The sequence below is a fragment of the Scatophagus argus genome, chromosome 1, assembly GCF_020382885.2.
Source record: "Scatophagus argus isolate fScaArg1 chromosome 1, fScaArg1.pri, whole genome shotgun sequence".
Taxonomy (NCBI): domain Eukaryota; kingdom Metazoa; phylum Chordata; class Actinopteri; family Scatophagidae; genus Scatophagus; species Scatophagus argus.
The window spans coordinates 680,206-696,780 of record NC_058493.1 but is presented as its reverse complement, the minus strand read 5'-3'; the positions used below and the strand labels follow the sequence as shown (position 1 = coordinate 696,780).

The following is a 16,575-nucleotide window of genomic DNA, read 5'->3' as shown; positions in this document are numbered from 1 at the left end:
TTCAACCAAATGAAACAGCTCTAACTTAAGACGGTAGAAGGGAAATCATGTCCCGGGTCCTTGTTGAAAACAATGGTAAGACTAAATAGAGGATTTGCAGCATGATAAGTAGGCTGTCATTGTTGGATAAGGTTTTATACAATTCTGACATTACCGCTGAAACCGTCGACTTTATCTGGTTTGTCATCTGTCAAATGCGTTAATAGTCCACGTATCAAGTTTTTGACATAAAATAAACCTTCCACGACGTGAAAATATATTTACGTTATGGTTTAAAGGAAATATCTCCTGAAGAGATGTTTCTTATCATATATGTGCAAGGCTTATTCTAACAGCCTAAAGTTTGTTTTATTTGTTTTTTATTATTTGGTCATGCTTTATTTTTTACTTCCCTTCTTACAGTAACAAAACCACCTTTTTACTTCCTTAGGGTCACATCAAAAAAGTCCAAGTAGTGTCAAATTGAAGCAATAGATATATTTGAAATACAGTGATGCTTAAATGCTTTTACAAAAAACAAAAAACATGTTGTTGAAATTGTGTGTTTTGTTTGTTTGTTTGTTTAATTTTTATAACCAACTGGCGTCAGTGCAACATGTCTTTGATGCCATCCCAGACAGTCTTATAGACATTAAATGCTAAACTAAATAACCTAAATAGCTTAGCTGCTAGGTATTTCAGCGTTTCTTCCCTGCTATTATTTCTGCTAAATCTATGTTCAGCACTATTTCAGTCTGCTGAGTTTTATTACTTATCTCTATGTTCAAGTACTACAAAGTCTTCCCTGTCCTTCAGCCCGGAGACATGCTTCTTTGATCTCTGGAGTGGCTCTGTTCTGCTTCTTATTGACCATGCATGAAACATTTTCTCACGTTCACATTTGGCTGACCCTGAATGTACAATAACATTGTTTCTTTGTGTGTTGAAAAATGGCCGTGAGACAATTTTGTGGTGTTGAGGCTCTTCACTGATGACTACCAACCCCTAAAAATTGCTGAAATAAATCAGCAAATCAACAGGTTCGGATGGATGGACCAAAATAATAATCAGTGGTCTATCGGATCTCCAGGATGACTGATAAGGACCAGCGTAAGTGTCAACTACGGGCAAGAGGTGGGGTTCACCCTGAACTGGTCGCCAGTCAATCGCAGGGCTGACACCCAAAGACAGACAACCTCACACTCTCACACTCACACCTAGTAGAGTAGCCAATTAACCTAATGTGCATGTTTTTGGGATTGTGGAAGTAGTACCCGGAGAACACCCACGCAGACACAGGGAGAACATGCAAACAGAAGGACAATCCTGATTCGAACCTGGAACCCTTTTTGCTGTGAAGCCACATTGCTTGCACCACCATACTGCCTTTCGTTCAGGACAAGTTACCGATTGCTCGTCGTCAAGGACAACTTGTTTACCTCTGGATCCCAAAACTTCATAGACTAATGGACTACTAGACCTGCAGAACAACTGATTTGGGCTTCTAAGCTCCAGTGTAGCTGCATGGCAACAGTATCACATAACATCCAGAATTGCTCACATAGTCTTCTATCAAATTTTCAGGGAAACTGATGGCTCATGGGACATCTGCATCATCAATATGATCCATGGCTAACAATGTGTCAGAACTCCAGAAAAACTGATGAGTTGTTTGAGCACTAGGACAACTGATCCATCCTCTGAACCTTCAGGGTAGCTGGTGGGCCCTGGTGGTTATTAGAGCCATCTAGACCCGACGGTTCTGCATTATTGTTATCAGTGTTGTTAATTTCCTATTATCACTTTCCAGTGAAATTATTACCAGCTGTGACAGTGTGGCTGGTATTGTTTTCACCTTGTGAGTGTGTCTTGTCAGGATGTGACCCTTGAGACACCTATTGTTGTGGGAACTACCACAGAAGCTGTCTTTAGTATTTTGCCAGGTCGTTTTAGTCTGTATCATTCAGTCAGTATGATAGCATCATAATGGTGCAAGATCACAAAAGTAGTTGTGATAAAAAATCAAGGCCAATTTGGAAGATGGTTGTGGTTCAACCTGTGATCACTGAATACTCGAAATATATTAACGCAGTGATGATTGATACGTACTGACATGTAGTGACTGATGTTGAGATATTCTCTAATGCTGAGATGTTCTTCTCGTATTACACCAAGATTTCTAAGTTATGTAGGGTTTTAATTTTTGTTTATGCTGTACTGAAGTCATTGAGGTTTTAGGTTGCATGTACGCAATGAATTATGCTGAGGGAAAGAGGTTTTAGATTTCACTCTGTGACAGCTGCAATTCAGAGCTTAAAATGTCTCAACATTCAATACAAGCACTTGTTCACTGACTCTTATCATTGTCAATCTTGTGTACTTGCATCTTCTTGTAATTCATTCATAGAGGACAGTGACGTGTTTTAATGTACTTTTAATCTAACACAGTTATCACTGATTACAACTATGGAAAGTAGTGTGACACAACCTGTGTGTTTGTCTTTTTATTTGTCTCAAGCATTTCCAATCATAAAACAACCTTTAAAAGTTGAAAGAAGTTGAGAAAATATGTTATTTTTCAACACTAAAAACAGGACACACATGAAGTGAATTGATCTTCTGAATGTTGTGTTGAAAATTTGATTCAGTCCTTACAGAAGAATTCAATTAATTATTTATTTTCTTGTTTCAGTTCCCTATTCCTTTTCTGTTTCCTTTAGCTGCAAAAATAATGTGTCTAACCATACTGAGTGTATCTGACACTAATCATTAACCTGTTCACATATCAACCTGGATTCATACCATTCATATCATGTTACAGGGTGTCAGTGTGTGTGTCCAGTGTCATGTTCTTTTATCCTAACAGAGGAGGAGACATGTTTCCTCTTATATTGTTGGCACACTATAGCTGGATTATTGCCAGCTAGACAGCTGCTAATGAACCTCTGCTAGACTGAATTCACTAAATAACTTGTACTGGTGAATTGTGTCCCTGTGGAAAATGTGGAATTTGCTGGGTAAAAACTAAAAAAAAAAAAAAAAGCTAAAGGTGTAAAATAGTTTTAGCTTTTTCAAAGTAAAACATCCATTTTCTTCTGCTTTATCCGAGACCGGGTCACGGGAGCAGCAGCTTGAGCAGGGATGCCCAGACTTCCGTCTCCCCAGACACTTCCTTCAGCTCTTCTGGGCAGACCCCCAGGGTGTTCCCAGGCCAGCCGAGTGACATAGTCCCTTCAGCATTTAATGGGTCTTCCTCAGGACCTCTTCCCAGAACACCTCCCCAGGGAGGAGTCCAGGAAGCATCTGAGACAGATGTCCAAGCCACCTCAACTGGCTCCTCTCGATGTGGAGGAGCAACGGCTCCGCTACGAGCTCCTCCCAGGTGACAGAGCCCTCCACCCTATCTCTAAGGGAGCGCCCTACCACCCTGCAGAGGAAGCTCATTTCAGGCGCTTGTATCCCAGATCTCGTTCTTTCAATCATGACCCAAAGTTCATGACCATAGCTAAGGGTAGGAACGTAGACTGACTGGTAAATTGAGATCCTCACCTCGCTCAGCTCCTTTTTCTCCATGACGGACTGATACATCGATCGTATTAGAGCTGTCGATGCACTGATCCATCTGTCAATCTCACACTCCCATCTTACCTCACTCATGAACAAGACCCCAAGATACTTGAACTCCTCCACTTGAGGCAGGAGCTCTCCTCCGACCTGGAGGGGGCAAACCACCTTTTTCCGGTCGAGAACCATGGCCTCACATTTGGAAGTGCTGATTCTTATCTCAGTGGCTTCACACTTGGCTGCAAACCTCCCCAGTGCATGCTGAAGGTCCTGGCTCGAAAAAGCCAACAGGACAACATCATCCACAAAAAGTAGACAACAATACTTGGAGGATCTCAATCCTGCTGACACACCTTCCGTCATGGACCCATAGGCTGGGGACCCATAGGCTGATCCATTCATCACCCAAGCTGAAACCACTGAGGTAGTTGGGAAGCTCCTCAGTGGCAGAACACCGGGAGTGGATGAGATCTGAGTACTTTAAGCCTCTGGATGTTGTGGGGCTGTCTTGGCTGACACGCCTCTGCAACATCGCATGGCGGTCGGGGACAGTGCCCCTGAACTGGCAGACCAGGGTGGTGGTACCTCTTTTCAAGAAGGGGGACCGGAGGGTGTACTCAAGCTACAGAGGGATAACACTCCTCAGCCTCCCTGGGAAAGTCTATTCTAGGGTACTGGAGAGGTGAATCTGGTAGAACCTTGGATCCAGGAGGAACAATGCAGTTTTACACCCTGGTTGTGGAAGACTGGAGCAGCTCTACAGCCTCCGCAGGGTGCTTGAGGGTTCATAGTAGTTTGCTCAAGCGGTTCACATTTGTTTTGTGGACTCGGAGAAGGCATTCAGCCGTATTCACCGCGGCATTCTGCGGGAGGTGCTCCAGGAGAAGGGGTCTGGGGCTCTTTGCTAAGGGCTGTGCGGTCTCTGTACTCTCAGAGCAGGAGTCTGTTCACATCGCTGGCAGCAAGTCAGATCTGTTCCCAGTGCATGTTGGCATGTTGCATGTTGAAGTAAAACATTTCAGTGGCATTTTCTTAAAATTCATATTAATAGGATATATATGGCAACATAAAGCAGCATAAATTCTGAATTACAATAACTTTCCATTATGTACTGCACTGTGCTGTATACCGATAGATGACATTAAATATCTTATCTTAATCTCGTCTTAATCAGCTCAGCTTTTTATTTTCATGGAACATTTTGATATGGATTGAAAAATCATCAGGAAGAATGTAAATTGGATATTTAATGTGTCTAGTGGCTGTATGGTGCCTGCAGAGGGCACTGGCAGCTCTGTCAGACTGTGACTGTTCAGATTAGGTGCACATTCTCATTCAGCAACATGACCACCAGTCTGTGGAAGAGAGAGATCTATCTGCCTCTAGGGGACACTATTTACAAGTTAACGCTGTACTGTGATCACCCTCTATGCGCTCAGAGGGCAAAAAACGTTTCTAACAGCATTCAACTTATAGTGAATTTTTACCTCTACATGCTACTCTCAAGTCACCAGAATACTCTGATTAAACCTGTTTAGTGTAAGGTTTGGATATTTTTTTGCATTATTTATTGCTATTCTGTACCTATATTTACAAAGTACAAGAAAGTTCTTTATGCTCATTTGTCATGATAATAAGTAAATGCCCTCGTTTCTGTGTCACACATTTTTAAAGAAATCATAAATCTATTTTTATAGACATCTGACAAGATCATAATGGCCTAACAAACAATTTTTAGTAATTTTGTTAAAGGTGTGTGCACTCTGTGTAAGAGAAAACACTTTACCACTTTTTAATGAGCCCTCTTTAAAGGATTTATAAGTTGCAAATTACAATTTACTGTGCTTTATAGATCATATATAAAATAATCCCAAAGGAAATTCTTGCGCCAGAGGTTGCTTAAAAGAGCACATTACAGTACACTACAGATTAAAGACAAGCTAAATTGTGAAACAAAGATAAGGATGTATTTTTAGGTTTAAATGATTGTGAATCCTTTGGTCAGTGTTTTCTTTAACTAAATGTGCATTTATAAATGTTGGTGATCCATGTTTAATAAGTTGGTATTGAATAGATTTTGGCCAATATCCTCTTTAGCCAGAAAGAAGTGGTCACATGAACTATCACTTCACATAATTTTTAATAACTTGGCAACACAAAATGTGTTCTCATTAATGCATTGTTGTGTTTTCTTTACCTTAGAGTAAGACTTATCTTTTATTATATCTACAGAGAGAGTTCTTTTCCATGCAGTCCATAATATTACAATGTCACGTTTCTACAGTAGTAGCTTCTACAGTTTTTCAAGCACTGGCTTGAGAGAGGACCTTACGCATTTTTCACTTTTGCAGCAGTCACCATAGAGAGTAGGTAACTTATTGATCTGCAAAGCTTTCGTAAATGACTGAGTGGCTTGTAATAAGGCCATTAAATACAACTTATAAACCTTTATAATGGTTAAATTATCAGCTTTTTACCTGAATGCACTGATTTTCTGAGGAATACCTAGCGGAAGAATGTCCTTCATTACTGCAGAAGCATTTATCAGTGTTTCCCTTTCCTATCATCTTTAGATATTCTGTAACATTAAATTATCAACCATCATTCCAGCCAATATTGCACATGAATGCCATTTTCATTGCCCATCTGATAATCTTAATGGGTCAAATCCTTCAGTGGGATTTCTTGGATGTAGAAAGGGCATGTAGGAAGAGATTCAGATGATAAATCCTGCTAAATGAAACAGACAGGCAGTCAGAGGGGCCATTAAACGACCATAACTCCTCTGAAATCCAGCATTCCAGAGTTTGGCATTTGTGTCAAGTCATAGCAAAGTGTTACACTTTGTATGACACAGTTTCTGCTTTCAAGAGGACCTGCCTTGTTTATTGACTATGGCTTTTGGTCTGTCTTTCAGAAAAGAGCCTAAAAGTCTCAAGCGGCATCGTTTCCCAGGCCCCTCTTGGGAGGAGCTATTGTCCAGGCCAGGAAGCCTCCCCAGCCCGCAGGTATAGAATGACAAGGCTTTATATGCAGCTACCTATAGATGGGAGTGAGGCAAGGCAAAACCTGAATATCCAAAAGAGATGCTGCTTGTGATGAATTTTGCATTGATGGTTGGCTGTGCTGTTGCAACAGGTGTGGCACTTTAACAAATGAGCTTCAGCAGGAGAGAGGGATAATGTCACATGGAGGGGTTGGGGGTTAGGGGGGTGGAGATATTTGAAGTGAATGAATTTGAAAAAGAGAAGCTGTATACATTTTATGGAAAGGTCTGGGCTTCTGCTGTTTAACACTTTTTATTCTAAACAAAATGTCCTTTTGTGTGTTGTGTATGCGTTTCTGGTGGCACTGCCTTAAAGAGCTGCAGCCATTAGAACAGAAGAAACAAAACGTAAAAACCAAGACTTCATCAACTCAGAAATTCGGATTTATGAATATGACCATAATTTAATATTTAGTTTTAGAAATTCTTTCACCTTGAGAGCATAATGTTTCTTGAATGCTGGTGTTGGCATTTTTTTCTCAGTCCACAGCTGGCATACACATCTGCATGTACCTTGTTTTAAGAAATCAAAGAAAAGTTGGAAATCAGCCAGTTGTTTCCTCATGTCGGTACTATTATGTAAAGTTGAAACCAGGGGGTGAATGAAAACAGCAGAAATAGTCTCATCAAATAACTTACAACATAGGCACCAAATAAATATTCATGTCATTAAAACAATAAACAAAGTACATATTTCAGTTTGCAGTAGACTATCACATTGTAAGAATGCCACAAAAATATAAAGAGGATCCTGTCTTACACTGAATGTCCCTTTGCTTCTTAATGTGAATTTGACAGAAAGTGCTAAGCTGTGTAAAGTTCAGTATCTGTCATGTTCGTTAGCACTTCAAAAAAGCAAAACATTATATTGTTTTTGTCATCTCGGTTGTTGACATATGAAAAGCTGCAAAGTCAATGTACATACATAGTGCATACCGTATTTACAATAATACAACCACCAAGATTTTTGTGCTGTGTGAAGTTGATGGTAAAATGACATGTTTACAAATTAGATGGAAGTTTTCAACTACATGAATACATTTTTTTACAAGATGGCAGCATTTTGAAGTCAGACATCTATAAATAAGAGTATACTCTGTGTGTGTCCACACTTGAGGTGGCCCTTGTCGCTCCTTCTTCTTCTATGCATTATTTTCTGTGAATCAATGAAAAAAGCTTCCACTAATCCAAAAGGAGGGATCCGTTCTTCATTTTTTTTCCCCCCCAAAGTCATCCGTTGCAATCAAGCTACAGTAAGTGCCAAGATCAGGGGTCCATGATGGGCTGAGTCACGGGGCCACAGTCAGCTCCATCCTCTAAAAGTCTGCTCAGCCATGTGGCCCTTGACCCCGGCCTTTTCTGGCACGATGCCGGCGTCTCCGGTGGTCACCATGGCTGCTGTGGTGATGCATGTGATGATGTGTGCTCTGACTGTCTTTCAGCTGCCTCACCATCTCATGGTCCTTGTTTCCCAGTACTCGAGGCAGGAAAAGTGAAGCTTTGTCCGTGCTTCGAGTTTTAAAGCCTCGCCGCGGCCGGCCTTTACCATTAATGGAAACGTACCACTGGCGCTTGGCACTGGCTCGCCGTTTGCTGCTGCCACCCCCTTGTCGCACCGGCTGCTCCGTGGAATGATGGCGGGATGAGTAGGTGTTATACCCCAACTCATGGATCCTTTCCACAAACTCACACTCTCTGTTAAACACTTCCTGAGGGAATGAGAAGGAAACAGTGAACCACATTTGTCTTGCAGCTTGCCATATGTTTTTGATTCACAGGACAACTTCTCAAAGACATTTTAAGTGTTTTCATTTAGCTCCCACAACACAGATTGTTATCAGTATCAGACACAAAATCATCCATAAAAATACCATTTGCACCAGATAAATATGCAACATTACAGCAAGTAAACATTACATTAAAGACCAAATCTTGAGGCCCTTAACCTGCTGCCTCTGGCCAGTTAAGAGGCATAGTCTGTTCGCTTCCTGTTAGTCCTGTGTTTCCTGTATTCCCACCTACAGATTGGTTAAGGTTATAAATAAAGTTGGGTGCAAATTAACATAAGGGGAAACACAAATCGATGGGGTTGAGCAACCTTTATCACAACATTGGCCTCAAACAGGTGTTCGAGAAGGTGACGCATTAGATTATATGATGACATCTGTACCCACCGAGGCATACAGCCGACCTTTATTGTTCATGGCCAGATATCTGCCAGAGAAAAGCCCTTTTATGGCCACAACTCCCACATCCACTGCTGTGATTTCCATGATGCCTGCAATACAGATAAACATTTATATTATATAACATATATTTCATGCTGTATGTGTACGAGAAAATGTATTATGATTAAAATAGTAAAAGATCGCTCTGTTTTTATCTATGTACGAATCATTTCTCTAATAAATCTTAAGATGGACATCAGAACTAAACTTGCAAAGCAAATATCAAAAATAAGATAAAATAGGGTGACAAACATTTAAAGTAAACAAATTAATTTCCTGTTGTAGTTGCCACCTCTAACCACCCGACATTACGTGTTTATTAATCAGTGCTTGATTAGTCAATGGCCTATTGATCGCAGTAGAAAACCTCTCACGGTCGCTGATAAATACATCCGCTCGGACAGCGCCTTTGTCCCACCTGGATGTTTATACTTTGATGCCTCTAACAGAGAACAACCTGCATGTTGGCAGCTATGCAATGACATGGTTTCACACACACACACACACACACGCACACACGCACACACACACACAGTGAGTGAGTGAGAGAGAGAAGCTACTACGGACGCGCGCTTCATTGATTAGCTGACAGTGAAACTCTAATAGATCTAATAGATCGCGATAGATTAATTATAGAAGACAACAGATTAACAGTGACAGTATAATCAATGTTGTACATTTTAATAAGCGTTTATTTAAACATGTATGTACCCGAAAGTGAAAAGTGTTTCATTTCATTTAACCAATCTGCATAAAAAACAACTTTTAATTGAACAGCTCGACCCCATATCTTTGATTAAAATGTTCACCGATTGCTCATCCTTTCCATAATAAATAGATCACGCGGTCTCAGATGAACATAATGAGGCTTTCTCATCATTGACATAATATTTGTCAGTTACATACTTGTTAAAGTTTTGCCTGTTTGTGCAGTTCGCTGTGTGCAATACCATGTGGGTACTCACTAAACGGATTGTTTTCCTCCAGTGATCCATCTATCTTCCCATTGGAATGAATTTGTAAATGGTATTTAGTTGCGCAGTAGAGCTTCCTGCGTCTCGGCGCTCCTCCGAGGTGTTCATACACTCCTCCGCGGCCCCCGGCGTCCCTCCGCTGCCGGGGGTCGCAAGCCTGGCCAGGGGCGCAGCTGGCCCGGGGAATAACGGGATCCAACAGGCTCAGCAACACCAGCAGAGATATCATCAGCATTGTGGCATGGCCGGGAAGCGAGAATTTCGGCGAAAAATTTAGGAACTCTTGCCAGCGTCCCGGGGTCTCATTAAAGCGTGGGGCCCCCGACGCTTGAGAACTCCAGCCTTTTGCACATCCAAGCCCGAAAAACGACGCTGACAGCACAGCCGCCCCCGAGGTGGGATCCGTTCTTCGACCCTACTGCTGCTGCTGCTGCTGCTGGAAATGCCTCCTGCTACTCTAACTGTGAGCCTCTGCTCAGACAGAGCGCAGATATAAAAGAAGCTTGTGGTGACAATAGGCTGAACTCCGACCAATTGATACAAAGAGAACTGGGAGGCAAAAAGGTATCAGCCCTGTGTGAAGTGAGAGACTGCGGTGTGTATAAAATTACACAGTGGCTGAACAGCTCTCTCCTCTGAACTCCTTTAATAACCTGAAAGAGCAATTAGACATACCGAATTATACAGGCTGGCTGAACCAGCACCATGGACTGCAACAGGTGAGGAAAATGACTTGCTGCTAAAACTTTGAAAATAACTAAATAGACTACAACTTTTAGAGTCAAATCAACATAATCTGGGGCCTTTTCCTGTGAGGATTTAATCGAATCACTTTTGGCCACTTGATCCAATAAATTTAGATATTTTAAGAAGTATTAGTAATAGTTACAAAAATGTTCCGGGCTTTAACTTTTGGGGAGATGTTCGATTTTTGCTGATATCTGATATGCCAGGATGTTCCAACTCATTTTGACCAATTTCAATGGCAGTAAAATATGATTAAAGCTTTATCTGATAGACAGAAGGTTGAGATTTCTCTTTAAAGCTGTAGTCATCTGACCCTGATGACATGCCACTATCATCATACATACTTTTGAGTGTTCCACATCTAAGTAAAATATAAATATATTTATTCCAATTTAACAGGCGCTTGCCCATCATACACAGTAAACTCATCATGATAGGCTGAGGTCAGTATAAAGTTTCTTTAATTTGTAATTTGTCTTAAATGAGAGCTTTGTGCTGGCAGTACTACCCTGAACATGATGAACCACAGAATTCTTCAAAGGTAGTGACCAGCCAGTACTATACGTTGAATTCAGAATGAAACCAAACCTCTCAAGAGTCATGAGTTCACAGCCTTCTTTATTCATACTCTCCTTCCTCTACCTGACTTGTAAGCATTGTCCAGTCTATCACAGGGTTCTCTCCATGTGCTCATCACACCATAGAACCTCTTGCCTGTGCTTCATTCTTTACTCTTCACCCAAGCAATGGATTGTCCCAGACTTTTCCCATCTTAATGCCCTGGCTCTGGCAAGGCAGCGCCGGTGGGCGGAAGAGCAGCAGGCTAAATGACTACTGCCTAAATTGCTTCCATCTTGGTCACATTATGGTTTGCATTCTGGTAATTAGCACCATCATCTACAAATCTCTCTGCCCTTTGGCGCTGCTTCACTGCTGCTATGAAGGCCCGTGCTGAGAATCCCCCAGAGAGTTGATGGTTAATTTGTCTTCCCCTCCCATACATCACCCAGCTAGCTGCCTCTGTCACTTTATTTACACCGATGATCAGGGAAAAGGCAGCTCTTTTAATTACAAATGTGTGCATATTATGCCTCCAAGACCCCTTGTAAGTCAGACAGCACACCAAAACATCAGCCGGGCCGTGTGTATCAGAGGTTGTTCTGGTGGCCATTTCTAAGTGAGACGCTCTTGATGTGGTTAAATGCTGGAAGAGGGTGGAACCTCAGATGTGGTGTGCTATTTCTCTCAGAAACTATTTTAATTACGCTCCCCTCCACGCCGCCCACAAAGCATCCTAGCAATAAGCAGGACAAATGCTCTCAACACACACACACACACACACACACACACACACAATCTTCTTCACATTAACATATGGGTCTTGCAGAAACTTGAATTTCCAGTTATGAAACTGTGCTAAATCCAAGTTAACTTTATTCATATCTCATGTCACAAGCATTTCAGAAGGATTTCAGGGGAAGGGTAGCATTCCCAACACAAGCCTTAGCAGAAAGTACAGAACAGGACATCTGTTGGGTCATGGAAATACCTGTGGGGATTTTCCCTAATTGTTTGCATAAGGAATGCTATGTGGACAAATGTAAGATATGGTAGGTGGCTTCATGTGTCTAAAATTCTGGACTTAATCTACATATACAAATGAATTTTTAAAAGTGAGAGAACCGATCTTGACCTGAAAATAATTAGACCCAGTTCCCAGTTCAGATCAATTATTAATGCTCTTTTAATTAAGTAGCAGTTTTGGTGGAAAAGAGTTGTGGCATAGCCTAATAATAACCATTATGAACCAATAATGTCATAGAAACAAATTCCAAAAATCTTCATAGTGATTTAATATCAGAAATCTTTTACATAGTGTACTGATGTGATCAGAGCTTACAATGAATATTCTCAGATCTGTTCACTCATGTGTCAAACATTTAAGGCCTGAGACCTATGGCAGGTGGCACGGTGGTGCAGTGGTAAGCACTATCACCTCACAGCAAGAGGGTTCCCAGTCTGGGGCTTTCTGTACAGAGTTTGAATGTTCTCCCTGGGTGTGCCTGATTTTCTCCTGGTACTCTGGCTTTCTCCCACACTCCCCCCAAAAAAACATGCTCATAAGGTTAATTGGCTACTCTACATTGCCCCTAGGCATGAGTGTGTGCATGTGTGATTGTCTGTCTTTGTTTGTCAGCCCTGCGATTGACTAGTGACTAGTCTAGGGTGTTCACTGCCTCTCACCCATAGTCAGCTGGGATAGCCCCTTATGTGTCCCTGATGGATAAAATGGTATAGAAAATGGATGGATGGATGGATGGACCTATAGCACCCTTTCCAACCCACTTACAGAGGGAGATCTAGACTTCGCAGAACCAAGAAATGTACATGCTAAAGTAATAAATGGAGTCAGGTTAGGGTTAAAGCAAATACATTCTGAGTGATCATTCCTGCTAGTGTTGCTCAGCCTATGTCATGAACTACACTTGCTGGTTAGCTGGAGCTACAGCATAATTTGTAAATGATTCGTATTTGCAAACATTTGCTTCACTGGCCAGTTTTATTGATGTTTTGATTTAATGGTTATTTTCCCCTGCTTTTGTGTTTCTACCATGGGCGTAACTTGTGGAATCACAAGCAATGCGATGCAACGCTGCCGTGCCTGATGGAATCAACCAGGATGTCTGATACACAAGTGGCTCCAGAGGTTAACTCTACTGATTGTGAGAGGCACCTCAAGTGGGGATGGTGGTGTCTTTCATTCTCACAGGTGAGATGGATGAGGGGAAAGCATGATGATGTCCCGCTTCCCGTCTTCCCCAGTCTCGACCATGCCTCCCTCAGCTAATCTGCTCTTTGTGTTCCAAAGTGGAAGTCCCAAAGTGGAAGGAAGGGCAAGTATTGTGGCCAAAGTGTAGTTCACACTCTGCGGTTCATGCTACTAATTAACCCAACAGAGAGGAAGATCCTTAAGGATGGGCTGTTATTTCCCTCTATTCCTCTTGCTACCTACAAGCATGATCTCTTCAACCACAGATGTGGAAAGATGTTACAGTTCACAGGCCAAAGATGTGTAGCTTTCTCATTCCAACCAAGGCTCCTACCCTGCTGCAAAGAAAGCAACCCCTGGATGGGTCACTATCTACTGCCATCCACCATGTAAGCCAATGCCATGTTTTCCTGGCTACTTCCATGTTTACAGGCAGTATCAGATGTGAGAGCCATGCACACACAACTCTCATTCAAATCACAGGGCCTCGAATTACTAGCATCACACAGTCTACCATTGCTAGCATCATAAAGCCTCCTTTGACATGAAGTCTTTGCTGCTTAAATATTTATGTCTCTGTATTACTGAGATTACCAATCGGGTGATGCTCAACTCCTTTTTTCTTGAGCTCTCCCCTGCTTGACATTGCACTCCAGGAGCAAACTACCAGAGAACAAAGCTATGGAGCATCTTCCTTGTTTGTGTTTGCCTTACGCCAAGTCGGTGGTAGGGTCCAGTTTGTTCTGATCAGGCTACACACATACTCACAGAACTGTAAATACTGTACATTCATTAAGTGCTATATTTCTCTTCCCTGCTCACTTTTGAATTTGGAGAAACTTCAAACACAGCTAAACAAAAGAATGCACATTTGTTCATACAGAGTGAAAGAAGAGGGTTGTATGTATCATATGTTTCATTCCTCAGCACAGGTATAGGCAAATTAACTGTTTTAGGGAGCTTTGTTCTGCTATCTACACAATACAAAGTTGACTAATTGGTCTTCAGTGTGGCCAGGGAGTCATTTGAGTTCACATTACACTGCAAACTTGCATTCCTAACAACCTCCCAATGTGGTTGAAGTGATCAAATCCCAGTGTGTCTTCATTGGATTTGTGTATTCACACCTGTATTTAGAATAAATTAGACAATGAGCAATGCTTTTACTTCAGGAGAAAAGCTTTGCCATTTCTCAACTGAAATATTTTCAGCTTTTCCTTTTGCCATCATCCAGTTGACAAATGAATCTGAACCTAGCCACATGAAGTGCTTCCACACAAGACCCAAAAGCATACATTTTAACTTTCCCTTTTTCTCTCCTTCAGCCATGAATGAAAGCAAGAATTTCAGGGCTACTTTTTTAATTGACCTCCCCAAAATACACCCTCCACTACCACCTCCCCAAAACCCTCTAGGTACAAAAGAACCTCTTTTCTGCAATAACACAAAGGTTATTAGCTAGGTCCTTTTCTTGGCCCCCGGTTTTAGCAGAGGAAAAAGGAGGTACCAGTAATCCAGAGCAAATCAAAATGACCTTTGAACCCTTTCTGCTGTACTTTTTCTCATGGGCAGATTTCTTTGGTGAGTCGGTGATCAGAGAGCTGAACTCAACCGCTGCCTCTCGTCCCCTGACAAATCACTGCTGAGCCTCTTTTGTCCCCATGACTTTGATCTCACCTGCTTGTCAGGCGCTTCAGAAAAAAAGTCTTGTACAGTTCCAGCACACACCAAACAAATTGGCAACCACTATTTTATTCTGCTTCCTTCTGTTTAATTACAGTCCAGCCTACAACAGTCTTTAATATTGGCATGTCGGTATGCTTAATTGTGTGTCCCAGATTCCAAACAAAAATAAAAGCCACAGTTTAGAATAACATAGGTGGACAACATCGTTTAAAGAATTAATTATCAGTTGTATTAGATATTTCTTAAGAAGGTGAAAAGAAGGTTCATGATCAGATGATTAAAAGGACACAACGAAGGAAGAAGGTACATGTTCTGACTTAAAATTTTGATTTTGGATGAGCACAATGGGACTTGACTAATTATCTTGCATTATTACAGTCTGTTTCTTTCCAGTGGAAATGGAACAGAATGTCAAGTAGAAACTTTCCTCCTTGTAGGTTCAGTGGAAAAAAAGGAACCCTTGTCCACAACAAAAGTATGTTGTTTGTTGGGATCTAAAAAAGAAAGAAAGAAATAAACAAATGAGAAAGAGTAAAAAAGTTTGTATCAGTGAACCTGCTGACTGTTAACATGACCTCCTCCTCTTGAGTCAACGGCGGCTTCTATCAGAAGCTTCGTAATGCAGCCTTGAACTGTCTTCCAGAAGATGTTGTAAAATAAATCTCCAAGAATAAATCACTGAATGTTTTCTGTTTATCTTTTTTGAAAAACTGTTATTGGTGTTAGCAATCCCATGATACCTTGGGTTGGGTCTGTTGACTGATAGTGTTGATTTCTTGTGAATGGGCTCATGTTGCAAGCTAAAGATATCAATTATATGTGACTCATGTCAGATTGCAATGTAACTCCACATACTGATTGTAATTAAAATTGTAAATATGTGTATTATAACAATGGGTTTAAATTTGATTATTAATTTTACCACTTCAAATTCACACAGCTTTCACAATGTTTCAGGTTAAAAGCATTTGCTTTCACCAAATATCAACCATGTGTCAGTGATAACGGAGTGAACACTCATATATACAAAAACAGTATTTTAAACAAGTAGGAGACGTGGACTTTTATGTCCCATGCATACATCAAATTCAAAGGATTCCATTTATGAGAATGCAGGAGAGAAAGACAAACAGCAAGGTTTCATGTCTTCATGTATTCTTTGTGGTATGACCTCATGCAGAATAAAAGAATTGTGAGTGAGCAGTGAAATACTGAAAGATGGCTGGAAGACTGAGAAAAACTCACAGACTGTTTTTATTCTTTCTTTAAAAAGAAGCAGCATCAGAAGATACATGAAAATAACAACCTCTGTAATGCTTTGCTCCCTTTCTCTTTCTTACACGCTTTCTCTTTCTCACTAGTCTCTCACATTCTCGCACTGTCATTCTTTGTCTTTCATTCACTAACTCTCCTGCTGTAACCAGATAGGTCTGTCCTATTACAGCTCTTTGATTGTTAGCTGCAGGTTTCAGATGCCTGCAAAGCGGCTGCACCTTCCAACAGGCAAATGATTGTGGAAGGATGAAACTTTAGAGGCCATCAATGGCTGTGATAGACACACACGCAAACCTCCACACACAA

At 41.2% G+C, this 16,575-nt stretch overlaps 1 protein-coding gene across 1 annotated transcript; it reads right to left on the bottom strand.

Moving 5' to 3' along the window:
- Positions 1-7,193: 7,193 nt before the first annotated feature.
- fgf3 (fibroblast growth factor 3) lies at positions 7,194-10,869 on the bottom strand. Its single transcript, XM_046381927.1, has 3 exons — positions 9,783-10,869; positions 8,764-8,867; positions 7,194-8,298 (listed from the first exon to the last, which is right to left on the bottom strand). The coding sequence occupies exons 1-3, from the start codon at positions 10,024-10,026 to the stop codon at positions 7,918-7,920; spliced, it is 729 nt and encodes a 242-aa protein (XP_046237883.1). The 5' UTR covers positions 10,027-10,869; the 3' UTR covers positions 7,194-7,917.
- Between the last annotated feature and the right edge of the window lie 5,706 nt (positions 10,870-16,575).

Bases quoted from the DNA above. Each gene is read 5' to 3' on its own strand.
- fgf3 (XM_046381927.1), bottom strand. From the start codon at position 10,026: ATGCTGATGATATCTCTGCTGGTGTTGCTGAGCCTGTTGGATCCCGTT. The intron at 8,868-9,782 runs GTGAGTACCCAC...TCTGTATTGCAG, and splicing joins GGAGGAAAACAATCCGTTTA to GCATCATGGAAATCACAGCA. The intron at 8,299-8,763 runs GTGGGTACAGAT...TCATTCCCTCAG, and splicing joins AAGGTCGGCTGTATGCCTCG to GAAGTGTTTAACAGAGAGTG.